Raw genomic sequence first — 27,119 nt, 5'->3', positions numbered from 1 at the left:
GTTAAGATTATTTCGAAGAAACTACAATCGCAACAAAAGACTGACAATTAGAGCATGCCGTGCTGATTACCTCTTTGCCCGCTTTTTGTCCGGCTTCGGTTCTTCATCATCGCTGAGCTCCCGATAGATAGGCGTGGGTTGTGTCTCCTTCCACGCCTTGGTGAAAATTGGATCCTTTTCAGCCTTGTCCGCATATTTCAACAGGGCCTCCCGAGGATCTTCGTCCCGCATCGAACTGAGAGGGATGTTCTCTCGAATATGCTTTTCGTCCGGTTGCGACTTGGCAAACGGAGTCGCAGCCGGCATGTAAGGTCTGCGAGGGTCCTTGGGACGTCCCGAAGCCGTCAACCCAATGGTCGGGTGGCGGGCAGACCAAGTAGACGAGCTGTAGTGAGGAACACCGTTCGACCCCACTACAACAGAGTCTCCCGAGAGACCCTGGCTGAGATCCATGGTGAGACTAGGGTCATCGTCGATGTGGCGGCGCTTCGGCGCCTTGGACATAACCAGGGCCGCGCCCTTGGTCGACATATTCGGGTTGTAGAGAACATGCGTTTCGGCATTGGCAGAACCGGTAAGGATCTGGTTCATCTTCTCGTGCCATAGGACAGTGATGACCGGGGATCCAGGGGTAATCGGCGTTACTAGTTCCGGCCTCAGAGTAGCAGGGTTCAAGATATGCAGGTGGCCAGTTTCGGATCCAGTAAGCACATTCGCCGAGGAGGGGGAGAAGATGATGTTCGATGTCGAGAAGCGGGTACTAGACGGATGGGATACAGTTGTGATCGGTTTCTTGAATTTTCTCGTGTCCCAGAGCTTGATGGTGTCATCGCCGCCCTTAGTGACTACCAGCCTGCCATCGGAGCTGATATCGACGCCGCTCGTCCAGGTGTCCTTGGTATGAGCATCCCGAACCTCACCACTGGGACGGGTAAATGGTCCATCACCACCCCACATCATCAAGCTCCCATCAAGGGCAGCACCGATCAGAACATTAGGGCCTCCTTGTTTGGGCGAGCCCCACGCGACGGCTGTCATTTTGCTCCGACCAGCGGATCCAGCCATCTTGGACTTGTGCACAATCACTTCCTTTTGTGTCCTTCCTACATTCGCGTCCCAGATGCGCACTGTGCTGTCCGTTCCGGCCGTCACACATAAATTCTCGTCGGTCGGGCTCCATGCTCCGCTGGTGACCTCCGAAATATGGCCCTTGGTATTGTGTAGGTCCCTCAAATACATGTCACCCTTGACAAATTCAGTAATCGTGTCACCATCGCGATTCAGAATCCTCGGCTGCGCTGTAGCAGAGACAACCATCACATAGGTCGGGGCCAGTGGGTTGAATGCGACGTAGTGTACGGAGTGTGCTTCTTGGGCGGCGGACTGTTTCTTCGCAGACGGGTCGACGGACTTGAAGGCGCGTATAGTCGAAGGGGTCATAGAGGCAAAATCGTGCAGTTTGATAGTGCAGTCCGTGGAGCCGGTGATCAACCGCGAACCCGCCGGGTCAACGGTCAATGTAGTCACTGCCCGGTCATGGGTCTTGAGTAGCATCTCGTGGGAGACCGGAAACTCATCCTCATCGTCCTCTGAGTCGGAGTCGTCTGAGTCGGAATCATCACTTCCATTGTTACTATCAGGTCTCACCTCCCGGTCCTCTGTTTCAGGAATGGTTGGCTCCTCAGGAGTGACCTCGGTGTTCGATCGCGTCTTCTCGCCATCGCTGTCGAGTTTCGCAGCTACCTCGGTGCGCTTGGTGCGATCGATCTGAGTGCTCACATCAGTTTTCTTCTCCTGCCGGCCAAAGCTTGTTGGAAAGAACTTCTTAAAGGCTTCCTCGTCGAATCCTTCCATTTTGGCTAGTTGATGGAGTGTAACGCAGGATAAGAAGCGATGACTTCAGACGACATTCAGAGGATGTTCCAGCTCTTTTGGCGAGTTTGCATAGTTTGTTCTGTTTGCCGTCGACTCACGTGATGATAAGACTGGTCCTCACTTGTAACAACCAGTCCATAGACTAGAGACATGACGTGACGCTTGATTAGTCTTAGTGGAGATGGCTTTATCTTAGCATCTCTGAAACTTTTCAAGCAGAAGATCACTGTAGTACCTATATCTATCTTACTTCACATAAGTCACTATTTCTGGAAGAGTATGGACTACGCGATATAGCTTGAGAGCTCATGGAGAGATTTGTGGACCAAAGATCACTTGTCAGGCTAATATAGATCTACGTACACCATCAACATCGCGCGTCTACAAGTACAAGCCCTCAACAGGGCCACCGTCCTGCTTGGTCTTCATGATGCGCTCCCTAGCAGCGCGGAAGTCGTCCATCTGCACTCTCATCCGGCGTTCTCTCAAAGCCATGAGACCGGCCTCGGTACAAATGGCCCGAATATCAGCACCAGAAAGATCATCCTTCTGGTTGATGAACTCATCCAAGTCGACGTCATCTCCCAGCGACATCTTCGATGTGTGCAGGGTGAAAATCTTCTTCTTGGTGTTTTCTAGAGTACAATTAGTGCTCGAGCTCAGCTGGCAATATATAGGGGACACTCACGGTCGGGGTTCTCGAAGAGGATCTTTCGGTCAATACGTCCCGGACGGATCAAAGCGGGATCCAGAGTCTCGATCTTGTTGGTGGCCATGATCACCTTGACATCACCCCGGTCGTCGAAACCATCCAGTTGGTTAAGCAACTCAAGCATGGTACGCTGAATTTCTCGCTCACCGCCGGATGTGGAGTCGTAACGCTTGGTACCAATAGCATCGATTTCATCAATAAACACAATGGATGGGGCGTGTTCGGCCGCAACCTGGAAGATCTGTCGAACCAAGCGAGGACCATCTCCAAGATACTTCTGGATAAGCTCACTACCAACAATACGAAGGAAAGTGGCACTGGTCTGATTGGCGACAGCCTTGGCCAGCAGGGTTTTTCCGGTACCCGGGGCACCGTACAGGATAACACCTTTAGGCGGCTTGATACCCATCTCCTCGTACAACTCAGGGTGGAGCAGCGGAAGTTCGACGGATTCGCGGACCTCCTGAATCTGGGTCTCAAGACCACCAATGTCTGCGTAAGACTCCGTCGGTGCCTTGTCAAGCTTCATCACGGAGACGAGGGGATCGGACTCCTCGGTCAACACACCAACCACGGAAACCGATTTGTGGTGTAGAAGAATACTGGCACCAGGCTCAAGCAAGTCCTTGTCAACGAACGACATGATCGAGACGTAGTACTCGGGGCCAGTAGCGCTGGAGACGATCGCGTGATCGTCATCGATCAGCTCTTCCAGGTTGCCGACACCCATGGGACTGCCTCTCATATCATCAACCCGGCTTCTCTCATCTGCGTTTCTGTCCGCGAGCTCGAGGTCGCTTCGGTTGGCTGTATCCAGTGCAGCCTGGGCCTTGGTCTTGCGCAGACGCTCCATGTTCTCAACGTATTCTTCTTCTAGCAGCAGGTGGTCGTGAACCCGCTGCATGCGGAGGTATCGTAGTTTACATCGTGACGTCGGGAAGATATCGGGGAGCTTGGAAGCCGTGCTTGGGCCTGCGGCCTTACGCTTCTTGCGACCGAGGCGAGTGGTAGGGGGAGGAGGTGGTTCGTATCTGGGCTTATCCTTCTGTGGACGGGTGTCTTGGTAAGCCGACTCATCCTGACTCTGAGCGAGAGGATCGATATACCTTCTTGTCCTTGTCATCTCTTCCATCCCCACCGGGGCCTCCGCCAATGTTGGACTGCTGGTTACCCTATTTATCGGAAATTATTAGATAGGTGACATCAAGAGGCGTCAAGAGCTGCGGGCGACAGCAAGGGTTGACAGCGTACCATAGTCCTAGGGAGTTAGAGACACAGGGCGAGTATTAAAAATGACGTTGAACGGCCAGGCTAGAGGCGGATAAGATTCGATGCAGAGATACTGGGGGAACGGGCACAAGCAAGGTGGATGATGGGTGGAGGATGGGAGGCGTGAAGCTGTGATGAGATGAGCAGCAGCTGGGAAGCTGTCGTCGCCGTCCGGCCCGGCCTTTGGCGCTGCGGCCAACAACGCATCACCGCCTCACGTGACTGGTTATTAGAGCCTGAGAGCTAAGGCGACACAACTCTAGGCTGGTTTGCCAGGCCTCCAGGCCACCAATACGAATCTGGCAAATCGTTTGATCATCCCAGATCCATGATCCATGATCATCCATTCCCCTCTTCCCTCAGCTTCCTTTTAGATACAGCAGCGCGGTCGACATATCATATTCTTCGACTGCCACTTAAACAAGAATAGACTAGTACTGTCACTCTATTGGGAAGAACAGCCCCAAATCTATTCGCAGTGCGCCATCAGGAGGTGTGCTTCCAACCACCTTGCGAGCTTTATCGTCGGCGAGCGCTTACGCCCCACCAATACTTGCGATCCCCTCATTTTCCTCGCCAGTTCCCCGCCAGATCAAGTGAGGCTGCACTGCTCGATCTTTCCTCCATCAGCGTCCATTTTTGCTTTTTCCCCGTTCCTTTTTATACCTCCGCTTCGTGTCATCTTGGCTAGGACTTTCCTGTATAATCGTCATTACTTTATTTATACTGCTCTCAGGCTGACATAACCTGATCTTCACTTATATAGCTTGCGCTTTGTATTGTTTCCCAGGACAGAATCCTCCTTGGTCTTTCACACCAAAATCCAAAGCACCTCTACTGCTTGCTTCTCCGCAACTACATTGTATCACCCTCAAAGCTATGGCTTCTAATCGAGCACGCCGTATCGCCAAGGAGATTGCGGATATCCATGCAGACACGCACTCGCAGATCACCGCGGAGCCGGTAGGAAGCGACGACGACATCACACACCTCCGCGGGACCTTCCCAGGACCGCCGGGGACTCCGTACGAAGGTGGCACATATGCAGTGGACATCAGGATCCCCACCGACTACCCATTCCGGCCCCCTGTGATGAAGTTCCAAACCAAGGTCTGGCACCCGAATGTCAGCAGTCAAACGGTGAGTGCTGGAGTTATTTCCTTTTCCGATGCCCGTGACGTGACTTGCTCATGTCTCGCTCCCCTCTCATAGGGCGCGATTTGCCTGGATACCCTATCCACCGCCTGGTCGCCCGTCCTCACCATCAAATCCGCTCTCCTCTCACTGCAGTCACTGCTGAGCACGCCAGAACCGAAGGACCCGCAAGATGCGGAGGTCGCGCAGATGCTGTTGCGCAACCCCAAGGAGTTCGCCCGGAAGGCCCAGGAGTGGGCGGTCATATATGCGGGGGCGCCGAGGAAACACGCGGGAGAGGGCAGTGGCGGCGCGACGGATGAGACCTTGCGCGAACTGGAGCTCAAGACCAAGGCGGAGCAGGAGAAGGAGGATCTCGCCAAGTATGGACCATTCCCGCTCGAGACCTGCGCATATATTCTCGCTAACCGTGGCTGGACAGGTATGATGGCTATAACAAAGACCTGATCGACCGCTTCTGTAGCATGGGTTTCGACGTCGACCGCGTGGTAGCGGCGTTCAAATACTATGGCATCGACAAAATGGACGGCGAGGATTATGAGCTGGAGGAGGCATACATGGGGGATGTCACTGCACGGCTGCTGGGTGAGCCGTAAGCGAGACCTAGACAGACCGCATTCACAGACAGCTTTTCTTTTCTCGGGATCGCGTGTTGAGGTTCGAGATTTGTTGTCCGATCGAGCGCTCCAATTTCTTCTCGTTTGAGCTCTTTTCATATATCCAGCTATTCATCCATGTGCGTTCATTAGCATCAGAGATTTTGAGTAATTAAGCCAACAAGACATGTGCATCGACAAGAAGAAATTGGTGGGATAAAGACACTATTGTATGCAGTTGTGTAAACGCGCGTAACTTAGCTTAGTGGACAAAAGGGATGCTGGAAGAGCAGCGCTATCGATAAGCACGTGGATCATCACCGGATCCTCCTCCGTCTCCGCCCATCTCCATCTCCTCCAACTTTCTCCGCCGCAAATCCCTTTCACCAGCACCAACTTTCCAAAACAAGTGCCCATCCACCTCACCATTGACCTGGCACTGCACTCACCGCACCGTCCACCCACAAACCAACCCTTCCACCCTACAACCCGACTGCGCAACAGACGCCCCCCTCACGGCTTGCCAAGCCGCCATCAAGCCCACCATGATCGAAGACGACTTCTACCGCACCTCCTCGCAATACCGCCTCTGGTCCTTCACGACGGCCTCCCTCCAAGCCCAGCGGGCGACCACCAATGCCGTCGCCAGCGACCGGGTGCGCGCCGCCATCCGCCGCGCCCAGGAGGCGCGCCGCTCCGCCACCTCGTCCGCGACGGGCACCCCGGTCCCCGAAGTTGACGGTAACGCGAGCACGCCCAACCCGGCGAAAGGCGACGAGAAAGCCATCGAATGCCTCACGCCCGAGGAAGAGCAGCAGACAGTGAGCTACTACTGCGAGCAGATCATCCAACTGGGCGAGGCGTACAAACCGCCATTACCGACGATAGTTCGAGTGAGTGAGCCAGCAGCCAGCCAGCCAACCACCCCCCAAAAAACCCCCCAAAAACCCACACTGACACCAACACAAAAAAAAAAAAAAGGCAACAGCAATCCAATACCTCCGGCGCTTCTACCTAACCAACAGCCCGATGACCTACCACCCCAAACAAATCATGCCGTGCGCGCTCTTCCTGGCCACCAAGACCGACAACTACTACATGTCGCTCCGACACTTCGCCGACGGGGTGCCCGGCGACACCACCGCCGAAGACATCATCGCGCCGGAGTTTCTGGTCATGCAGAGCCTGCGCTTCACCTTCGACGTGCGGCACCCGTTCCGGGGACTGGAGGGCGGGATCATGGAACTCCAGGCCCTGGCGGCGGGCCAGGGCCCGCCGGCGCCGCACCTCGCCCACACCCACACCCCCGAGTCCCTCCAGCGGGGCCTTCTCGCCCTGCCCCCTCCTCCCCCCAATGCCACCTCCACCTCCACCTCCGCATCATCAGTAACAGACCGCATCGCCCGCGCCCACCACCACACCCGCGAGATCCTCAAATCCGCCGCCCAGATCACAGACGTGTATTTCCTGTTCACGCCGGCGCAGATCTGGCTCGCCGCGCTGCGGCTGGCCGACCCGCCGCTGGCCGAGTATTACCTGGACACGAAACTCGGCGGCGGCGGCGGCGGCCACCGCCCCGCGCAACCGTCCGGGGGCGCAACCCCGGAGAATGATGTTCTGGCCGTTCTCCGACCCAAACTCCTCCGCACCCTCACCGACTGCGCCGCCATGCTGCAGGCCTACAAGCCCCTCGCGTCGGATCCCGATCAGATGAAGACCCTCCGCCGCATCATCGGGAAGAAGCTGTACCACTGCCAGAACCCCGAGAAGGTAAACTTGGGAGGTGGCGCGCAGAAGAGGATCCCCGCCGCGGCGCTCGCTGCCGCGGCAACAACAACAACCGGGGGGGTCGATTCCGGGGCGTCGGAGAGTGAGATGGAGCGGTTGGCGAAGAAGCGGAAGTTGGAGAACGCTGCGGAACATTCTGGCAGTAAAGATATTTTCGGGGGGGAGTTGGTTATGCAGAGGACTAAGGAGCGGTAGGCGGTGGGGTTGGAGGTGTTGTATTAGGATGGTAGAGAGGGGGGGGTATAAAATTGAGGGTGGAATCAAAAGTCTACATATAGCAATGGTTGATTGGGATTAGCAGCGGCAACGGAGTCACGGACGAAGAAATATATCACGCTCCCTACATATACAATCTTCTACAAGACTTGAAACTAAGATTTGAGAAGCGCAACTACAATTCAGAGGCAAGATCCCAAAACAATCCATTCTCAAGGAGACACCTGTGCCCCTAAGGATGATGAACAGTCTATACCGTATACGAGAATCCAAGAAAGAAAAGCATCAGATTTCACCCCCTCAAACGCTCAAGTCTAAGTTAGGGGGATGAAAGTGAAATGGTATGAACGACGATGATGGAAATGAACACGGCCATCTAAGAAACACAACATAAAAGAAAAAAAAAACAAAGAACACCCAAATACTGAGCAGGTGATATCTCCAGGTGGTATTTAAGCAAAACGGGATAAACACAAATGTATCCCCCTTAAAACAAGGATCTCTCATTCAGGATGGTTCATCGCTCCTGCGGCTGAGAAAATTGATAAACTTTTTCTCTCACTCCTTTCGGTAAAGTTTTGCTGAAAGCCCGCATCATCGTGTAGACTTTTTTTCTTTCCTGTCTTGATATTTTGTTCGTTTCTGAGCATTCCATTCGTAACAGAGAGAAGCACCTCATAAGAAAAATGCTTCAAGCTTTTTAGACAGCACCCTGGTCGATCATCTTCTTGCGGAGGTAGTTCTTGTACTGTCCGATGGTGCCATCCCAGCGCGTGACGGTCTTGTGCTCGCAGACCATGATGTCCTTGGCGATCTTGTCGAGGAGACGGAAATCGTGGGAAACGACCACAACACCTCCGCTGTAGGCGTTGATGGCATCGGCCAAACTGTCAATGGTGGGGATATCGAGACCGTTGGTAGGCTCGTCCAGGAGAATCATGTTGGGCGACTCAATGGCCAACAGAGCGAAAACGATACGACTCTTCTGACCCTCAGACAGAGTGCCCATAAGAGCAGTCTGGGACTCACCGCTCAGACCGTAGCGGCCGAGCTGCTGGCGCCAGTACTGGTAGTCCTGGGACTTCTCGGGGAACTTGTCACGGACGAACTCCAGGGAAGACTTGGTCAAGTCCAGCTGTTCAGCGGAGTGCTGGCTGTACATGCCGAGCTTCAAGTGGGTGTGACGGCTGACACTACCACCAATGGGGCTGAGCTTGCCGGTCATCAGACGAAGCAGGGTGGACTTGCCGACACCGTTGGGTCCGACCAGAGCAGTACGGGAATCCATGTCGACACCGAAGTCAAGGTGCTCGTACAGAGTGTCGTCCCAGTTGCCAGAGTAGGAGAAAGAGACATCATCGAAGGACAAAACGGGAGGAGGGAGCTTCTCGACATCAGCGAAGCGGAAGCTGAAGACACGGTCGGGGATGACGGGCTGGATGAAACCGTCGGCCTCCATCTTGTCGAGAATCTTCTGACGGGACTTGGCCTGACGGACCAAGTTGGCGTAGGTACCGGCGGAGGCGATGAACTTCTTGATGTGGGCAATTTCTTCCTGCTGCTTGTGGTAGGCCTTCATCTGGTTCGTCTCCTGTTCGGCACGGGTCTTGTGGTAGGAATCGTAGTTACCACCATAGTAGAGGAGCTGCTTCATGCGCATATCGATCATGTTGGTGCAGACACCGTTCAAGAAATCCATGGAGTGAGAGACCAGAATCAGGGTGCGCTCCCACTTCTTCAGATATTCTTCCAACCACACACAGGCCTCGAGATCCAAGTGAGCAGTGGGGTCGTCCAGCAGGAGGAGCGAAGGCTTGACGAAGAGAGCCTTAGCAAGGGCCACACGCATACGCCAACCACCGGACATGTCCTTGGTCTTCTTGTGGATGGTCTGCTTGTTGAAACCAAGACCCGTCAGGATCAGGGAGGCACGGGTGTGGAAGGTCGAGGGATCCATCTTGTCCATGCGCTGATGAAAAAGTTAGAGACATGTTGCTCGTCAGGTAGTTAAGAGGTACTTACGTCGTAAAGGTCCTCGAGGATAGGGCTGTCAGGGCCATCCTTCTCCAAGATCTCCTCGGCCTGCTTCTCCATGCGGTCGAGCTGGTTCTGAGCCTCAGTAACAACCCACTCAAGGGCACCGAGGTCGGTGGGGGGAGCACCCTCGTTGAGGAGGTAGATGTCAATGTGCTCGGGGATGGGGAACTCGCGAGTGGCGATGGACTTGAGAAGGGTGGACTTTCCGCAACCGTTCTCACCCAAGAGACCGTAACGGCGACTGAAGTTCAGTTCGAGGGTGGAGTCGGTGATGAGGACCTTGCCGTGGAACACCAGGGAGGCGGAAGTGATCTTGACGTCGCGGGAGGATTCGAGAGAGGAGAGGACACCAGTGGTGACACGGTCCGAGAGACCGTGCTTGTCCATCTGTGCGGTCAGCTTCTCAACCTCCTTCAGCTTCTCAGCGGAGGTGGCAGGCTGATCCTCGACGGGCAAAGGGTTTCCATCGCCATCGAGCATGGGGGTCTCGTCACCGGGGGTCGAGGTACCCTTCTTGGACTTGAGGGTCTTCTTCTTGCCGTCATCGCCACGCTTGGCCATACGAGCAGCTTTGGAAGCAGACACCATTTTGACGGTTGTGAGGGTGTTATGGGAGGGGAGATGGGGGAAGGGGAAAGAGGGGAAGAAGGTAAGAGGAGGCGGGAAGAAAGAGACGAAACCAGTCCGTGAAGAGGAGGAAAAGGGAAAAAAAGAACTTGACAAAGGTGGAGCACTTTCCAGCGGCGGGGTGAAAGAGAGAGGGAAAGAGAGAGAGAGGGAGAGAGAAATAGTAAGAGAGGGGCGACCGAAAGCCTTTTGAGTGGGGGGGGGGGGGGAGTGGGAGGTTCCTTGGATAGCCCTTATCGATAGTAAGAATTTCAACTATGAAGCACAGGCAATGCTTGTTACGATTGCCTCAAAACACAGAGGATACAGAAGGATGAAGATCGAATTGGTATATACGAGATCAAAGAAACCTATCCCCGTGAGACAGAAGTAGGAACAATTCGACCGAAGAACAATAAGCGGAGGATGAAGGAAGCAGAGGATGAAAGACGAAGAAGACGAAACTGCGACCTCAATTTGAGTTGCCTCGAAAATTCCTTCAGTGGGTTTGGCCCAGCCGCGCTGTCATTGGCCTGTCGACGTCACCGCACGGGTGCGTGGCGCAGCCTTGCCTGATTGGGCATTAATGGTCACGTGATACAGAGCCTTATGCCCAAGGCATTTGCTGGCAATGGTCAGCAACCGCTGCGGCGCCTGAGGCCGAAATCTGACCAGTTAATAGGAAAGGGAGAGCATCGGCACCGCAACGCCCAACTCCTTATCATCAAAGCAACTTCAGCCTACCACTGAGAACTACCTAGACCTCAGCAGAGATGCCATCTTATGCCCCAATAACATAGGTCGCAACCACAATCATCCTCTTGTGGTTGGCTTGGTAATTAGAGAAATCCTGTTGGACAAAACCTCAATCACGATAAGCAGCTTACTTTCAACCTCAATAGACAATGATATGGACAATGATAGAACTTCACTATGTACAAGCAGCAGAATGCCTCGATGCTAAGCCACCTATTCTTAATGCGAGCGGATGCAATTCATGGTAGTCGTTCACTAATACTCCGCAAGACCTTCATCTCCGCCTCCGAAATTGAGAATTGATTCGGCAATAGGATCTTGCCCGGTGCAATGAGGACCTGCCTCGGTTCACCCGGGAACACTTCTTGTGTGCTGTCCGTATCAAAACTGGCTCGGTTGATTCCATCCCCGCTTTCGGTGTCACTGGGTTTCGGCCGCGCCAGAGAGACGGGAGTCCACCAGTAGACCGGAAACCGACGCTGGATGTTGTTGATCAACAAGGCCACGGCCTGCATCAGCACGCTTCCGAGGAGCATGACGAGAATCAAGGCCCAGCCCACATCGGCCGACTGCGTCACTGAAAGCAGCGCGGTTGCTCCTGCGGGCGGATGCACGGTATTCGTGAGGACCATGATGCACGTGGTGATGGCACAGGCCAGAGCGCCGCCGATTTGGGGCAACGATTCGGCATGAGCGTTCAGGGCGAAAAGCTTGGAGATTCCAATCCCCACCGTACTCGCAATGACCTGACTGATGACCGCATTCCGTGGCTGGGCAAAGGGTGATTCGATTGCTGAGAACTCCAGCACTGCAGCAGCACCCTAAGGGACGTTTAGTCTTGAAGCTTGGTCACAGGTGTAGATCTGAGGGAAGACGTACGAAACTCGCCACGATGATCGGGGCATTATGGTGCTCAAAAAGGGGCACGTGCATCGATGCCTCCGATACGATGAGCACACCGCAGAACACCCCTATCAGGGTCCAGAAGGCCACAACGACATTGCCGAGAGGCTTTGGAGACGGGGGTTCTCGGTACCCAAAGAAGCGCGAGACCGGCCGAGGTAGGTATCGCCAAGGCGGGGGCGGAAGAAAAGGATTTATATAGGCATCGATATCCACATGGAGTCGGGAGAAGTCGATGCGCTCAAGCATCGACGGAGGCCGGGAGGGCTGGGCAGACGTCTGCTGAACTGTCATGATGGCCACCCTTGGCCAAGACAAACGCGCTTATTCCTGTGTCGGTTAGTACCAGGTCCAGTTCAACAGGTGCTGATATAAAGAGGGGTGTTGCAAGTGGTTTTGAGCATCAAAAGAAACCCGGACAAGCGGATGCTTGTGTATGCCAGGTCAGTCATGAAACTGCGGAATGGAGAGCAACTTGCTCACTAACACAGAATAAAAGATGACAGACAGGCAGATACTCCATTCTGCTAAAAAGCAGGCCTGATGGGTCCAGGTCAGGGGGTACAAGGGGGAAAGGTGGGAATACTTGCCTGGCCTACGTGGTGAGCAGCAACTAAGTATAAGCGGGCGAGCCCATTGAGAGCGCCGTGCATCAAGTGGACACCGCAATTTGGAGTCGCTGGGTCCGCGGAGGGAATGCTGAGCCCATATTAATAGGCATCAGAGCTGGAGGAGATCGGGAGAAGGGAGAACACGCAAGAACAAGAAGATCTTTCGCACGCATTTTGGGCTGGTCATCAGCATCTCCGCGGAAGAGATGTATTCGGCCGTGGTAGCAGAGCAGTCATGGAAGCGGAATTACAGTGCCAACTGACCCAAGTGACAGAATGGAGTTTGAAGTTCAGAGTTCCTGGTCTGTCCTTCCACTCACAGCATTTGAGTTGGGTAATGGAAACTCCGGGTAGGGTTTAGCGTCGGGGACGGTGGGAGATGAGGTCAGCCGGTGGGTTTCTTACCACAAATTACCATTTTTTACCATTGATTACCGTGTTTCCCCCATAATCGGGCTGAGTTGCCCGTATTGCCCATCCGCCGCCCTTCCCGCAAAAGCAGGGCTGTCGATCAATCCGGGGTAGAGGAACACGATCGAGGGAACTCCTCTTGACACGCTCAATACAGCCATCATGCTGATTGGAGTCTAGACTACCGTAGTGGAACCGTAGGAGGGGGGTTCGTGCCTTAGATAGTGTAACGCGCTCTGTTGACACCCCACCACTAGTGAGCTACATGTTCGTACTCGTGCTATTTAAGGTACAAGGGCAGTATATACAAGTACTGAGCATCGTGTGTGCACTGCAATTCTCATCCTGTCATTATATCATAATCTCTAAATACTCATATACACAAACACACTACCCACCGCTTAGAAATCCAGCGTCTTGCCAAGCTTGGAGCTCTCCTGGGCCAACTCGATCAACCGGATAACCTCGCTGGCTTCCGCGCCACTGGCCGGGAGATCGGACTCGCCGGCAAGAGCCCGCGCCAGCTTTCTATAGTACTCGGTCCAGGTCGGGGGCTCGACGGTAGGGAAGACCTCTCGGGTAGGCTTTCCATCCTCAATAGTGGTGAGAGTACCTGGTTGCAGAAATCTGTTAGAACGGTGTTTGAAGTCTGCATCATCGACGTACCATATCTGTCACTGGGCTCGCGGCCGTATCCGTTGTCACCGGCGTTCAATCCGGCCTTGATGTGCTCTTCCTGGATGTCGAGGTGGAACTAATCGTCTGAAGTCAGCAAAACGCCGCTCTTCGTTGTCAGCGGCGTCAAAAAGAGGAGACTGACCTTCCTGTAGCTACCCTTGTCTCCGCGGACCCAGAAGCGCAGCTGCTCGACCTCGGGACTAACAACCGCAGCCTTGGCCGTGACCAAAGGACCGTTCTTGTAGTGAAGCAGGACGGTGAAGGAGTCCTCGTAACCGGATGAGTTCACCTCACGTTGAGAGCCAAGGAAGCCCGTCACCCGCTCAGGCTTGCCGAGCAGGTAGACAGCCTGATCCAGGATGTGAGAGCCCAGGTCGTAGATGGCGCTACCTCCGGGGACAACCTTGTTCTTCCACTTCGAAGCATCTGCAGAAGGCTCTTCGGGGCGGTGGCGATCGAAGTGAGTCTCGAATTCAACGACGCGGCCCAGGGAGCCGCTCTTGACCAACTTGGACACGGTCTGGAAATCGGCGTCGTAGCGACGGTCTAATCACACACCCATTAGGAACCAACCCTTACAGAATTCGAAATAGGGGTAGGGGGTCGACTTAGGGATACGGACTCTGGTAAACAGCCAGGTGCTTGTTCTGCTTCTTAGCCAGGGAAACGAGCTCTTGAGCTTCCTTGGATGTGGGGGTAAAAGGCTTCTCGACGACGACTGCAGCAACAATCAGCGTCAGTAAATCGCTTATGCATCCGCAAAATAAGACCTACCGTGCTTTCCGTGCTCGAGAGCCAGCTTGGTCAACTCGAAGTGCGTTTCAGGAACGGTAGTGATGACGACCAGGTCGACGCCCTCATCCTTGACTAGCTCTTCGGTGCTGCGGTAAGACTTGATGCCGGGGAAGTCCTTCTCCGCATCGTCCTCCGGCTTGGGATTGCGCTGCACAATCGCAGAGATCTTGAATTGAGGAACTTCCTTAATGAAAGGAATGTGGAAGACTTTGGCGCTCAAGCCGTATCCCACAATTCCGACGTTCCAGGTTTTCGAAGACATAGTGAGTGGGGGTGGTTATCGTGGGGGTGGTGATTTTGTGGGAGACGAGGGGCAGAGAAATGAGGGGGACAATTGAGGAAATTGGGGATGATTGATTTCAGGGGGGATGGCGCTCGGTTATATACGGTGTAGACAAGGTCCACTCTGACTATGCCTCTGAACAGTGATTACACGATCTCCAGCATGGGAAGAGGGAAGAAATTGGACTCAGTCATCAACTAGTGCGGGGGAAGGTCCTGGCGACGGCGACCACTGGGCCGGGCGGGGCAATGCGGCAAAGGCCGATGTTGCAGCAAAACACTCGGAATTCATTTCAGTGCTGTTGCCGATGATGACACCATCGGCTCAGTCCGGACTTCACACTTTACACGAAAAACCATAACCGGGTCACGGGTCTTTTCACCCTGCACTTGGTTGATTGATGCACTATTCTTTAAACAGCACTAGCTCTGGAGAAGTCTGCTATAGTTGCTCTGTCAAGTCAAGGAGTGAACATAATCCCTAGATCATTCCATCATCTTCCTTCAGTTCGATCTCCTGTCCCCATGGTCCTAGTGTGAAGGAAACCTATTCTATAATGAAACGAAGGGCTTCCCTGGGCCCTCTCAACGATGAACTATTCCGGTACACTTCCGAGGTATTGATATACGATATTTGTGCGTTGGACACCAGAACTTCCTCCTCAAGGCTGATGTCTTGCAAGCTGCAACAAAGAACACTTCCTGTCTAAACATCATCTTTGCGACGTTTGGCCCGGCCGTCATCCGACGCCAAAGCCTCTGTCAAAATCTCAAGAAGGTGGAGTTAACCGAATGTTCGTGATCGCGTGATTTCCATTCCCAAGCACGGTGGCCTGGACACTACGCTGTAGCCAGCGCCGGCGGCAACTTCAGACTATCTCCGTCTGCTGGTCACACGCAATAAGTGAGGGCGGGGTGCTCAAACATGGAGACTCCTGTTGGAAGTAAAGTCCTACGTGCAGTAGCATTGACTACAAATCGTCGAAGGTAGGAACGCCTCCCAAAATTAAAAGTCCCTCTCTTCTCGAGCCCTCTAATGTACTATCCGGCTCCTACAGCCAAGCCAACGTCCAGCGTAGACTTACCGCGGCGGCCACGGGGCAATGGTCACCGACAGCTCGTTCCAGATCCGTGATACTTCCCAGCCGGCGGGAGGCTCTTTGCCGTACAACTCGACCAAAGGGCAGCGCCAAGCCTCGGCCACGCGGTGGTCGGGCTGATAGAAGGTCGAGGTCAGGGTCCACTCGGCACGCTCGGGGCCCTTGATCTTGAATTGAAACCAGAATTCGCACTGGTGATTTAAAGCGTACTGGAGTTTCTGCAGGCGGGGCATCCGGCGCGCGGCATGGCCTGAGGCGATGAGGAGCCGATGGAAGTGCTCCGCTTCGAGAATATCACGCTCTATATCTCCCTCGCAGGGGTCGCAAAGCATGTACGTCTCGTCGAACTCGTACTCGTCGTAGTATTCTCGTTCGTGGGGAGATGGGTGGACGACCCACTGGCCTGTTCTTGGTGGCCACGATTTCCAGTGTGCATTACGAAAGGGGTCTGAAGTAGCGCGTACCCGATGGGATTCTAGGTGGCATCAAGCTTAACTCCAGTACCTCAAGCTGCGGCCACGAGAGACCTTTGCTCGCGGGTAACGGATGGGTTGGGCATCGAGAGGGAAGAGGAAGTCCGGATCGATGGGCAGTGAACCCAGGGTCAGTTTGGTCAGCGACAGGCTTAATTGGCGAAGATTCAAGGGCATGGTATCGGGTCGCGAGCCAACCACATCCAACGCCGGGAGTGCGTCTTTCCAGGGTTTCTCGTCGTCGTTGGACAAGCTAAACTCCTTCAAGGAGGGTGGAAGGAGCTTGAGACCGTCGGAAATCGCTAGTACAATGAGTCATTCTGATGTTTTTTTTTCTTTGCGGGAGACGAGGAGTGGTGGCGTCGGGGAGTCTTACCATGGCGACGTGCTTGAATGCTCTCTAATTGGTCAGGGCGGATATACTTATTCGGCCCCAACGACAGGGCGGACAGAGTAGGACAGTGCTGCGCGATTCGAATGGCGGCCCCGACCCAGATCTGATGATACTTCGGTCGTTCAGGGAAGGTAAGGCGGTCAATACAGCGTACATCTGGGAGCGATATCCCCAAAGCCCCATCCTTTTCTAAAATGGACGCTCGGTAGACAGGCACTGCCTCGGTTCGCCCATTCAGAAAATCGTACCTGAAAAGGCCCGCCTCCTCGCTTGCCAGGTAATTGGTTCGAAGCCCTCGGTACGGCCGCAGACCGTCAATTTCACATGGCGCCGAAGCCCAGCTTTCCAGTTGGCCAATGTCTCAAAGAGATCAAAAATCCCTGACTGAAAGGCCCGGTCGTTTTCATGCCGAGTTGGATTCTCGGGGCTATAGCCTTGCCTCTTGCGTGAGTGCCAGTCGGGCAAGCCCACTGGGACAATGATCTGATAATGAATCGTACGAATCCAGGACCGTCGAGCAAGCCCTAAGCCAGTGGTGATCCGCTGTAAGGTAGACAGCGATATTCGGAGGTTGTTCTGGGAGATTCGCCGCGGCGCTGGTCACGACCAGGTTCTGATAGAGTAACGGACCAAACGCCGTTCGCCACCGACGGCAGACAGCCATACATGGGATTCAAGAGCCGCCGTCCGCTTGTAGATCGTCCGCAATGATCAAAAGGAGCTCCAGGGGAAGAAAGGCAGCCATGTTGGTCTGTCTGTGGTTCTGTTTGTTATGCCGCGATAAGGAACAACTCTAGGCTAGGCCCTAACGGTGGGCTATGTAAGCTAGACTCCGTCGGAACTAACCTTGAATAAGCCTTACGGTTCCTGAACGGAAAGGGTCTTTGACCGACAGACAAGCTGCGTATGCCCCGGACTGTACTATTCTTGAACTATTATTCACAAGAAAGCCTCTGTTTGGTATTAGATGGACTAGCTGAGAGAAAAGGGCCAGCGGCCGGCCATGACTTCAGACCTCTGCCTCATGAATAAAAAGGTTGAGCAATGGTTCCCGTCCGAAGACCCTTTTACCAAAATTGGTAAGGCTAGTGACCCATCGGGCCGACTAGCCCTCTTTCCCATCCTTAGCCTAGGTAGAAACAGATTTTCCCAAAAAGCCGCCCTTCTACTCTTGTACCCCCACACATCGGGTTACCTCGATAGCATCCTAAAGCACACAATTCGCGTTAGAAAGCTCATCTCCCAATTTATTGCGTCGCAGACACCGACTTACCCTGGTGGTTTCCGGCTTCACGAGTTTGCTCTCGTAGACGAGGTTCGGGTTGCCGATTATGTCGAACTGAGGGGTCGCATCTGCGCCGAGGAAGGACTGCACGGTCCTGTCCGGAATGCCCTCTTTGTTGTACGTCCGTTCAGGGCCCTTCTTAGCCGCCTCGCGCTTCTGCTCCACCGTACTGCGGACATATTCTAAATAAGGCGGGTTGCCGGGGTACAGCACGTTGTCCGCGATCACGACCGACACCTCTGGCACAATCTTGCCCAGCTGCTCACAGAGCTTCAAGTCGGTGGTGTAGGCAGGCTTGTAGTGGTCAATGAATAGCACCTCCACCTGCTTGACCTCGCCGCTGCTGAACAGCTTGTGCAGGGACAGATCACTGCGACCGACTATAATGCGCACAAAGTCGCGCAGACCGGCAAGGTCCAGTAGCATGTTCGCAATGGCGGCATACTCGGGGTTCAGTTCGAGACTATAGTATCGCTTTCCACCGGCCCGGCGCACGGCATCGCCGAAGAGAATGGCAGAGTACCCGACATAACCACCGAGCTCAATCATGACCTCAGGCTTGCGCTCGGCGATGATCTCTGTGATAAACTTGCCCTTGTCCGGTCCGATGTTCATGAAGTGATATGTCTGCGCAAACTCGTCGATAAGATCTAAGACTTTCTGGGGGTTGCCCTGGATCTCGTCTCGGTTGGGCTGATCATAGATGAAGTGCAGCAACTTGAACTCTCGACCATCCTCGCGCTACAATGAAGCTTGGAGTCAGTTCACACGACGTCTCAAAGGGCCTTGGAGCCTTGGAGGGGCTTACCGATCGGTCCCCGGGACGAGGATGAAGCGGCGCTACGTAGGTGTTGTCGCTCATGGTCAGTGATGGATGTCGCGAGGTTGAAAGAGATCTAATCAATTGATATTTTGCGGTAGTAACAAGATTAGGATGCGAGCTTGGAGATCCAAACCGAGGGTATCCAGCGAATTTAATGGCACGAGAACCCCCGCGCCTTATCGCATTCGGGATTAGGCTCGGTCTTATCCTCGGTCTTATACTCGACATTTTATATGGCAGAAGATAAATCCGACAACGTCACAGCCAGCTGAAAGCTCGGAGGACGATAAGGACCACGTAAACCTCAAGAATGAGCCTTTTAGGCGGGATATGACAACATGGGCGACTCACTAGGGGCAAAAGTCCCCCCACTATGATGCCGTCCCAAGTGCCGCTCACTCGGAGATGCTTACTCCATCGGTGCCCCTCGTGGCTCTCGGATCCCGGGTAATCCGAGGCAGCGTGAGGATGGTTCATCATCATCAGAGATTGATAAGCAAGTCGGAAATGCATTTCCTCACTGTGACTCAGTGCTGAGCTGATAATCGGCCATTGTTCGCCACAAGAGGGATCACTGGGGTTTGAGTTGGGTGTGCTTCTCATCTAGAAGCGCAAGCAAGCAGTAGTAGACAAGGGCGAAAGCGGTGAGTGCTGCTGGCCTTGGACGCTCCGAGTACGGAGTATCAAGGCTGCAGTGGTGCTGTGTCAGGCTGTACTGTACTTTTCGTACTGTACCTTAAGTATGAGTAGCAGCCACGCTGCCACCTACACCTTAGTGCTTCTAGTGTTAATTGCGTTGCTCCACCCTGAAGTGATCGGATACCCGAGACGAACTATCGATCGAGTATCACTACTGGCACTAGTTCAGAGACGTCACTATACGTGGGAAATAAAAGTTCTAGGCTCTTACGAGTGAATTACTTAAGGAATGGGTCATGCACATTCCTTTGCCTTGAATTTGGCTGCAGGTGGCCATGTTTCGGCTCATCAGGCAGGGTGGCCTGCCTCACTCTGCTTCCCGCCGCATATACTTTGCACGGACGGGTGCTTCAGCCTGCATGGTTGTTTCAAGTGAAGGCAGTTACATTTCACCTCCAAGCCTTGTCGCACGTCTATCTTCTCTTGCTTTATACGATCCTTGACTGTCGCCTCGATTTATTGACAATAACCGCCACCCTGATACTTATGATGCATCATTCTGCTTCACCCTGCCCTTTAGCCTGGGCAACACGCCGAAGGATCGTGATTCGTGCGATAGCCGCCAATCCTTGTCAAAAGCAAAGCTGAAATCCAGCCCCTCGGCCATCGTCAGAATGAGGGGTCATCATCCGGTTTGCCGACGAAAATCATACGGTTGTAATCTTGTGGGAGGTCTTAAATGTCTTTCAGTTCGACGTGTGGTCGAAATCGACGATGCTCGTTCTCCTTGGCGGCCCAGCCACCTCACCCAACTCAAACAACGCAGCAGTTGATTTCATCTTCAGGTACGCATCACCCACTGAGCTGCATCGCTGACGTGGTCGCCTTGCAGCAGCATTCCCAAGCTGCTGGTCGTGCTACCCGCAACCGCAACCCTCCCTTCCTCCTACCATGAGACAATAAATATTCATTGCCCGGCATTGATTCTGTGCAACAATGTCCCCTGCAAATCATCATCTGACATTATGATGGCTATACATACAGTACGGCGAGCATTTAGCTCGATTCCTCAAGAAAGCACTCTGCAATTCGCTCGCGACATGCTGCAGATCCATGTACTTTTCCATCTGGTGCGGATTGCGGTCTCGATCGCCCTGCTGCCGTTGGACAACACCATTCTTTTGGCCTCCTACGCTGCCGGGTATGTCCCCGGCGACATTTCACAGTCCTCCAGCCACGAACGCCGACGACAGAAAATCCTACGAGATGAGCACTTCCGTCCGAAAACAGTTCTCGTTACTGGGGTCAATACCCCGCATGGGCTAGCGGTGGCCCGGGGTTGGTACTACGCGGGCCACCGGGTGGTCGGGGCCAACATCACGGAGGGCGCCATCGCCCCTGGCGAAGGCATGTCCAAGACGCTGGCGGCCTTCTACCACGTGCCCAAGACCAAGTACAGCGCACGGCTGCTCGACATTATCCAGAAAGAGAAAGTGGAGATCTGGATCCCGTGCGCGAACGAGGCCTCGGCCCTCGACGATGCATCGGCCAAACAGGTGATCGAGAGCCGGACCCATTGCAAATGCATCACCCTGGACACTGGCCTGGCCGAAATTTTCGGCAACCAAGACACTTTCACCCACTATCTCATTGAGAAGCGGTTACCCGTGGTGGAGAAACACCAGGTTCTGTCGCGAGATGCCATTCACAAGATCTTGCATCGGTCGCCGTCCAAAATTTATCAGATGCGGAGGCCCTCTCCCACTCCAGGAGATGATAAGGTCGTCGTGCTGCCGAAGCGAACCCTCAGTATGACCTATTCCGAGGTCAGCGAGATCCAGATCTCTAAGGAACGGCCATGGATACTACAACAACAGACACGCTTGGGCCGGTTTGTTGCAGAGGTCATGGTCATCTGCGGCCATGTCAAGGCCATCAAGATCTATCCCGGCGACAAGGAGTCCGATTGGGGCCACTCGCGTCTGGACAAGGGGCTCGCTAGGGCGACGCATGCGCTCATGGAACGCTTCGCACTTCAAGGGGGACCCCGACTGACCGGTCACCTACGCCTCCAACTGACGGTGGACGAGGAATTTGCCGACAATATTCTCCGCTATGCAATTCATATCGAGGGCTGCGAGCAAGGCGCCGCGGCTGTGAAATTCCTTCTGCAAGATAAGCACGACTCGATGGTCGCGGAGTACTTGGATGTGCTCGCGCCACACATCAATGGCGTTTCTGGCGAAGTGCCCGCTATAGACATCGCATCTATCGATACGGAAATTTCAACCCCGCCTCCTGAGAACTTCAGTCTCTGCCAGATGGTCCGCAGTTGCGATGTTCGGAGGGTGCTTCCGGCACTGTACCCTGCCATCGAGCAGATCGATCGCAGTCTTCACGAAGGCAGCAGGCTGCTTCTGTTCTGGAAGAACTGGCGGTTCTCCGCCATTGACCCATTGCCGTGGTGGTGGCATACGCATATCTACCAGCCCCTGAAAGAGATCGAAATGATCATGAACACGACCAACGGCAAGTCGGCATAATGTGCTTGCCTCGTTGTCGATTTAATGACTTTCCTTTGTTTGCCAACTATTTTCTGGTGTATTTTCATCCACTTACTCCACTTTTTTCGTACTCCTCTCCTTTCCCCTTTTCCAAGTTAGCGAAGGAAGTTATGACGGATCACAGCACATGAGACGATGCTGTTGTATAGGGAGCATCGAGTGGCGTCTTTTGAATATATTAGCTGTTTGCAGATCGGCCGCTTTCGAGACGACCGAGGTAATGAAACAATTTGAGTTGAGACATTCTGATTCGAGCGTGATATCGCGGGTGCTTGAAACAATAAAGACTGTAGATAGATCTTCGACGGTGGAGCCGGCCAAGCGTGGATGCGTGGTGGCCGTGTCTCCATGAATAGCAACCCCTGTTTCCATGAGAACAAGCTACTTTGGCGCTATCATGAAACGGCTAGCGACTAGGGTCAATATACAGAGCAGAAGGATAGCATAGTTTCACCACCATGAATCACCTTTGGTCGGCTGTAAAGCTCTCAAGCGAGGCTCACTGCCCTGCCAGCATGATAGAGCATAAAATCGGACCTGCAAATGAGCGACGGGCAGACTTGATGGTCTGCGAGCACCTGACATGTTGACACATCATATGTGTGCAGAGGCACAGCCAGCGGCCGACGGTCCGCCTACCCACTTACGCAATAAACATTGCAGTGTTCGATCTTCATGATTGTCAATCCCGGTCTACCCTTTAATTATCGCTGAACAAGTGGTCATCATCACTTAAATTGGGCTGTGTCGGGTAAGTTGAGGATGAGGATACGTCAGCCTTGGGTGCAGGGTCTCCGATTGGGCCACAAAACTAGTATCTGAACTTGGGGATCGATACGGGCAAGACACAATGCTGTAACAGCATCTCAAGTGACATCGAACATTGGCGATGTCCTGTACAAGTAAGCAACCTTGATCTTGATCTTGCTTTTGATTGTGCATTTCACCAGGCCATGTGCTCTGGGAAATCTATTTTGGGCCGAGATCACGGGCAGGCTAAACCGCTAAACCCGGAATGGTAGGACTACGGTACGGTACGGTACCGCCGATGAATGAAATGAATTCCATGAATGAAGTGTATTATTATTGTTATGACAGCCACATTCACGAGCTTCCACCCCTCCCCCCCTCCAACTTTCAATCCAAAGTCTCCTTCTCTTCTACGCCCTCTACTCCTGTTCATTCTTCACTCATATCTCCAAACTCGTGGGCTTTTCTGAGTTGTTCTTGCGCTTGTTTTCCTGTTGCCGGTTGAAGATTATTCCCCCGGGGGTGATTGCGTCGCTGGTTTCCCCTCCCACCATTCTGCCTGCCTGCGCCTCTACTTTAGCGTCCGCGCGGCACGATCGGGTTGCCCCGTTCACCTTCGCCGTCGGTTTTTCGACTGCGGCTGCCACTGCAACAAACAATCGCATTGCATTTCGCCCTCTCGTCCCCCCTCGTCGCTGACGGTTTGTGGCTATCTTCTTGCTATTCTACTCGGAATTTGGCTCCTGGCGGTTGGAATTTCTTGAATTTACTTCGATCAATCCGCCAGCTCCATCGTATTGCGGTTTCGCTTCCTAGCGTAGAGGAAAAGCGCTTTTCATCGTCATCAGGCACCACTCCTCCGTCATCGACCACCTCACCTTCAGAAACATGAAAGTCGCACGACCTTCCTTGAACCCGGGGCGGACGAAAAACATCATCCATGGCTTCCAGGGGTTTATCATCTTCCTGGCGTGGGCCTTGACCATCGCCGTGTTTACCAAGGGCGGTGGCATTGATGGGAGGTCGGCCTGGTACTGGGCCTTGGTGAGTGGCATTCATCTGTTTGTGCATGTCGCGAGTATTGGAGTCTAATTGGGCCCTTCAATAGTGCTGGTTCAGTATCCCCGGTCTCATCTACTTGGTGGCCGTCCCGATGTGGCCGCGCGCACGTCGGTTCGGAAACGTTTACGCCTTCGCGACCGTCGACTGCCTGTACGCCATCTTATGGTTCAGCGCCTGGGTCTGTGTCGCCAGCTATGTGGCGCAGGGGAAGAGCGAGGGCAAGAGCGACAGCTCGACAGACAGCGACAGCAAGTCCAGCAAGCGGGCCAGCGACAGCAAGAAGAGCGGCTGCGACAACTGGGCCTACGGCAACGCCAGCAAGTGCAAGATCAGCACCGCCACCGTGATCTTGGGTGTCATCGTATTGTGAGTTTGCCTCTGACTGTCTTCGGCGGGTGCTAACATATGATCTTCTACCAGCTTACTCTTCGTGGTCACCGCGTTCATGTCCTTCCGCAACGTCGTGCACTTCCGCCGCACCGGCACCCTGCCCGACGCCGTCTCCGACCCGACCTTCGCCGCCCACACCAAGGCCGCATTCTCGTCCAACCCGGCGCACGATTTTGAGGAGGAGGAGGACGACTTCCGGTCGCGCGCGGGAATGGGGTCGTCGGTCCGCGGCGATCGCGATGAGGACTACGCCCTGCTGCATCAGAGCGAGGCGGATGACTTCGGCAGCACCACGCACGGCCGCTCTGCGGCGTCGGGCGCCTACGACCCGACCGTCTCGACGGGCAGCGTGCTGCACGACTACAACACCAGCTACGGCGGTGCGCACGGTCAGCACTACGGCGGACCGTCGGAGTATGAGCCGAGTCATAGCGGCTACGGCCACTAGAGGTGGTGACGGAGAGGAGATGCGGTGAAGAGAAAAACCAAGACCAACCTTCGAAACGAACCATGGGGCGGTGTTTGCGGGCGCACATTTTGATTGTCATTTTGGACCGATTGTATCTCTGGCTTGTGACTTGTTGACTTGTAAAACTGACGACTGTATGCTGTGATGGTGATTTGGCTGGGGAACGGCCTGTAATGGCCGCGCGGGCATACCTGACGACTTATTGGATGACGAATGTATTTTGGTTCTACATAGATGGCATTACATACTTACCTGCAGTGGAGTGAATTAAGCCAATGTAATCAAATTCGACGCCGTGAATAGGATGACACATCTGATCCGAAGGATTCCCCGAAGGTAGGGATTCTGCCACCGCCTTTGCTTGGAAGGCTCACTCACCATCAGCGATCTGGACAGCTCATCTTTTGTTTATCTGTTCATCTCTCCTCACCCAGGACGTCCAGCTGGAGCGCACTATTTTGCCTAGATCTTACTTGGTGTGTCTGTAAATCTGCCTCGTGAGTTCGCGTCGAAATCCTATCTTAAAACCTCAAACACTAACCTCTCCGCACAGACCATTCATCCAGCTCCATTATCCAGCAGCTACAGCAGCTACACTGACTGTACGAACGGATTCCAAGACCAACGAATCGAACAATAATATACCCAAACACACACAAATCCACAACATAACACAACCCAGCAAACAACATCCACCTCTACCATAACACCACTTACCAAATCAAAACTACTACACCTGCACCACCACCACCACCACCACCACCAAACACCACCAAACACCCCGACAACCTCCAAAATGTCCAGCATAGACATCTACAACCCCCTCCCGCTGCACCTCGACCCCACCTCCAAAGCCATCACCCTCGGCCACCCCACCACCTCCACCTCCACCACCGCCCTAGCCACCGAACTCACAGCCCTGAACACCCTGCACCGCGCCCTCCTCGAAACCCCCTCCCAAATCCCCCCGCCCCCACTCCCCATCAACCCCAAGCGCAGCGCCCAGATCACCAAGCTCCGGGACAGCGCCAACGCGGCATACCGGAAGAACCACTTCGCGGACGCCGCGCGGCTGTACGGCTACGCGATCGACATGGCGCTCGGCCGGCCGGGCTGGGAGCCCGTGACGCTGGCGCGCGACGAGCTGGCGGCGCTGTACGCGAACCGCGCGCAGGCGTGGATGAGCCAGCGGCTGTGGGTCGAGGGGCTGGTGGATGCGAGGTGTAGTGTCGAGAGTAAGGCTGTGGGCAATGTGAAGGCGTGGTGGCGCGGGGGCAAGTGCTTGGTGGAGATGGGGCGGTGGGAGGAGGCGGGACGGTTTGTGGAACGGGGGTTGGAGATTGAGGGGCGGGAGAGTGAGGGGGGGAAGGAGTTGGTCGGGTTGCTGGGGGAGGTGAGGGAGGGGTTGGAGAGGAAGAACAGGGTTTGAGGTTGTTCTGGGTTGGTGGGGGGGAAACGAGGGAGATGGGGAGGGGAGGGTGTTTTGTTTTGTGCTTGGGGTTGAGTGTTGAATGGAGGTCTGAGGAAATGGTCTGTCTGGGCTGGGCTGAGGGTCGGCCGATGATGCATTGGATGGATGATGCTTATGGTATGGTCATGGGATGATGTTTGCGCTTGCGCTGATATCTCGTGGCATGGTTATGTGTGATGTACTACTCTGCTTGCTGTATTTTTGTGGTTCTGTTCTGTTGCGTTGCGTTGCTCCTGGCGTTTTACGGTTGATAGTCTGGGGTTCGCTCTATGGTACAGTACAACACATGCGTATCTTGATGGACGCTGTCTTGTTTGCATTGCAGCCTTCCCTTCATTTCGTTTCTTTGGGGCAGTATCTTGTGGAGTGACATCGATGCAGTAGCTGTAGCTCTGGGTATAGGATGAGTTTATATGGTGTAAATTGCGAAAGCTTACTCTAAATGATGTAGGCCGGGGCCTAACATCAATCCCAAAAACGGAACCCCCAGTGCTCTGGCGCAACACAGCTAGGCCGATATAGGCAAAGCGCACCCGACAACATCAACGTCGCTGCTCCACGAAAAATTGGAGATGCGTGCGGAGCAGCAAGCTAAAAAGGAATCAAAAATTTACTCCGATGCGGGGAATCGAACCCCGAGCTGCTGTGTGAGAGACAGCGATGTTAGCCATTACACCACATCGGACGGTTGTTGAATGGACTCACTTGTTACAAAATATATCGTCATTGTGCTGTCAGAATGTGGTTTCAAATCAACTCTAACATCCCGGGCGCCATGGTTCGGCTCGAGACCGGAACCTACTTGCTTCATGCTTTGGTCGGTGGTGTACAGTGATGGGTGGAAGGGGTGAACTATACGTATTGATATTGTACTGGACATAGACATTGTTCTATGACTTGCGAATATGGGGATAGGGTATGGTGGATACATATTTCTATGCTGTGCGGGAAGTTTAGATGCTCGGATAGAATATGTGTCTACACTTTCGACGTCACGTAGCCCTGATTC

General features: G+C 54.0%; 11 protein-coding genes and 1 non-coding gene across 12 annotated transcripts; 5 read left to right on the top strand and 7 right to left on the bottom strand.

Moving 5' to 3' along the window:
- Window positions 1–66: 66 nt before the first annotated feature.
- On the bottom strand, window positions 67–3,491 carry BO86DRAFT_422864 (26S protease regulatory subunit 4; the record flags this gene model as incomplete). Its single annotated transcript, XM_025675368.1, has 3 exons — window positions 67–1,859; window positions 2,286–2,456; window positions 2,564–3,491. 3 exons carry the CDS (start codon window positions 3,489–3,491, stop codon window positions 67–69), a joined length of 2,892 nt encoding a protein of 963 aa, XP_025522732.1.
- A 1,244-nt stretch (window positions 3,492–4,735) lies between these two features.
- Window positions 4,736–5,607, top strand: BO86DRAFT_422862 (E2 ubiquitin-conjugating protein UBC1; the record flags this gene model as incomplete). Its single annotated transcript, XM_025675367.1, has 3 exons — window positions 4,736–4,996; window positions 5,069–5,373; window positions 5,433–5,607. 3 exons carry the CDS (start codon window positions 4,736–4,738, stop codon window positions 5,605–5,607), a joined length of 741 nt encoding a protein of 246 aa, XP_025522731.1.
- Window positions 5,608–5,966: 359 nt separating this feature from the next.
- On the top strand, window positions 5,967–7,703 carry BO86DRAFT_451414 (TFIIH complex kinase subunit CCL1). Its single transcript, XM_025676858.1, has 2 exons — window positions 5,967–6,500; window positions 6,589–7,703. Exons 1-2 carry the CDS (start codon window positions 6,153–6,155, stop codon window positions 7,588–7,590), a joined length of 1,350 nt encoding a protein of 449 aa, XP_025522730.1. The 5' UTR covers window positions 5,967–6,152; the 3' UTR covers window positions 7,591–7,703.
- Window positions 7,704–8,214: 511 nt separating this feature from the next.
- Window positions 8,215–10,383, bottom strand: BO86DRAFT_237748 (ATP-binding cassette family ATPase ARB1). Its single transcript, XM_025667068.1, has 2 exons — window positions 9,634–10,383; window positions 8,215–9,580 (listed from the first exon to the last, which is right to left on the bottom strand). The coding sequence occupies exons 1-2, from the start codon at window positions 10,234–10,236 to the stop codon at window positions 8,312–8,314; spliced, it is 1,872 nt and encodes a 623-aa protein (XP_025522729.1). The 5' UTR covers window positions 10,237–10,383; the 3' UTR covers window positions 8,215–8,311.
- An 866-nt stretch (window positions 10,384–11,249) lies between these two features.
- Window positions 11,250–12,207, bottom strand: BO86DRAFT_324759 (HPP family protein; the record flags this gene model as incomplete). The annotated part of the gene is made up of 2 exons (XM_025668491.1): window positions 11,250–11,831; window positions 11,890–12,207. 2 exons carry the CDS (start codon window positions 12,205–12,207, stop codon window positions 11,250–11,252), a joined length of 900 nt encoding a protein of 299 aa, XP_025522728.1.
- A 1,055-nt stretch (window positions 12,208–13,262) lies between these two features.
- Window positions 13,263–14,735, bottom strand: BO86DRAFT_393150 (putative NAD binding Rossmann fold oxidoreductase). Its single transcript, XM_025672963.1, has 5 exons — window positions 14,388–14,735; window positions 14,236–14,331; window positions 13,756–14,159; window positions 13,602–13,689; window positions 13,263–13,548 (listed from the first exon to the last, which is right to left on the bottom strand). Exons 1-5 carry the CDS (start codon window positions 14,668–14,670, stop codon window positions 13,337–13,339), a joined length of 1,083 nt encoding a protein of 360 aa, XP_025522727.1. The 5' UTR covers window positions 14,671–14,735; the 3' UTR covers window positions 13,263–13,336.
- A 1,036-nt stretch (window positions 14,736–15,771) lies between these two features.
- On the bottom strand, window positions 15,772–17,321 carry BO86DRAFT_404301 (uncharacterized protein; the record flags this gene model as incomplete). Its single annotated transcript, XM_025674000.1, has 5 exons — window positions 15,772–16,198; window positions 16,295–16,565; window positions 16,640–16,846; window positions 16,906–17,084; window positions 17,158–17,321. The coding sequence occupies 5 exons, from the start codon at window positions 17,319–17,321 to the stop codon at window positions 15,772–15,774; spliced, it is 1,248 nt and encodes a 415-aa protein (XP_025522726.1).
- A 501-nt stretch (window positions 17,322–17,822) lies between these two features.
- BO86DRAFT_324706 (O-methyltransferase) lies at window positions 17,823–18,804 on the bottom strand (the record flags this gene model as incomplete). Its single annotated transcript, XM_025668488.1, has 3 exons — window positions 17,823–17,864; window positions 17,931–18,683; window positions 18,751–18,804. 3 exons carry the CDS (start codon window positions 18,802–18,804, stop codon window positions 17,823–17,825), a joined length of 849 nt encoding a protein of 282 aa, XP_025522725.1.
- An 883-nt stretch (window positions 18,805–19,687) lies between these two features.
- BO86DRAFT_348626 (uncharacterized protein) lies at window positions 19,688–22,325 on the top strand. The gene is made up of 2 exons (XM_025669326.1): window positions 19,688–20,249; window positions 20,449–22,325. The coding sequence occupies exons 1-2, from the start codon at window positions 20,144–20,146 to the stop codon at window positions 21,945–21,947; spliced, it is 1,605 nt and encodes a 534-aa protein (XP_025522724.1). The 5' UTR covers window positions 19,688–20,143; the 3' UTR covers window positions 21,948–22,325.
- Window positions 22,326–23,606: 1,281 nt separating this feature from the next.
- Window positions 23,607–24,618, top strand: BO86DRAFT_324684 (uncharacterized protein; the record flags this gene model as incomplete). Its single annotated transcript, XM_025668487.1, has 3 exons — window positions 23,607–23,762; window positions 23,827–24,146; window positions 24,201–24,618. 3 exons carry the CDS (start codon window positions 23,607–23,609, stop codon window positions 24,616–24,618), a joined length of 894 nt encoding a protein of 297 aa, XP_025522723.1.
- A 441-nt stretch (window positions 24,619–25,059) lies between these two features.
- Window positions 25,060–26,068, top strand: BO86DRAFT_413591 (uncharacterized protein; the record flags this gene model as incomplete). Its single annotated transcript, XM_025674759.1, has 2 exons — window positions 25,060–25,136; window positions 25,193–26,068. The coding sequence occupies exon 2, from the start codon at window positions 25,436–25,438 to the stop codon at window positions 26,066–26,068; it is 633 nt and encodes a 210-aa protein (XP_025522722.1). The 5' UTR covers window positions 25,060–25,136; window positions 25,193–25,435.
- A 655-nt stretch (window positions 26,069–26,723) lies between these two features.
- BO86DRAFT_t295 lies at window positions 26,724–26,795 on the bottom strand. Its single transcript has one exon. It is a non-coding gene; the product is annotated as a tRNA-Glu (tRNA).
- Between the last annotated feature and the right edge of the window lie 324 nt (window positions 26,796–27,119).

The sequence above is a fragment of the Aspergillus japonicus genome (assembly GCF_003184785.1).
Source record: "Aspergillus japonicus CBS 114.51 unplaced genomic scaffold BO86scaffold_88, whole genome shotgun sequence".
Taxonomy (NCBI): Eukaryota; Fungi; Ascomycota; class Eurotiomycetes; order Eurotiales; family Aspergillaceae; genus Aspergillus; species Aspergillus japonicus.
The sequence above is the reverse complement of the archived record's forward strand: the minus strand, read 5'-3'. Positions and strand labels throughout refer to the sequence as shown.

Coding starts and splice junctions, on each gene's coding strand:
- BO86DRAFT_237748 (XM_025667068.1), bottom strand. CDS start 10,236: ATGGTGTCTGCTTCCAAAGCTGCTCGTATGGCCAAGCGTGGCGATGAC. Junction 9,581..9,633: donor TCCTCGAGGACCTTTACGAC/GTAAGTACCTCT, acceptor CTTTTTCATCAG/CGCATGGACAAGATGGATCC.
- BO86DRAFT_348626 (XM_025669326.1), top strand. CDS start 20,144: ATGTCTTTCAGTTCGACGTGTGGTCGAAATCGACGATGCTCGTTCTCC. Junction 20,250..20,448: donor GCAGTTGATTTCATCTTCAG/GTACGCATCACC, acceptor CTATACATACAG/TACGGCGAGCATTTAGCTCG.
- BO86DRAFT_393150 (XM_025672963.1), bottom strand. CDS start 14,670: ATGTCTTCGAAAACCTGGAACGTCGGAATTGTGGGATACGGCTTGAGC. Junction 14,160..14,235: donor GCACCTGGCTGTTTACCAGA/GTCCGTATCCCT, acceptor GTGTGTGATTAG/ACCGTCGCTACGACGCCGAT. Junction 13,690..13,755: donor ACAAGGGTAGCTACAGGAAG/GTCAGTCTCCTC, acceptor TCAGACGATTAG/TTCCACCTCGACATCCAGGA.
- BO86DRAFT_451414 (XM_025676858.1), top strand. CDS start 6,153: ATGATCGAAGACGACTTCTACCGCACCTCCTCGCAATACCGCCTCTGG. Junction 6,501..6,588: donor CATTACCGACGATAGTTCGA/GTGAGTGAGCCA, acceptor AAAAAAAAAAAG/GCAACAGCAATCCAATACCT.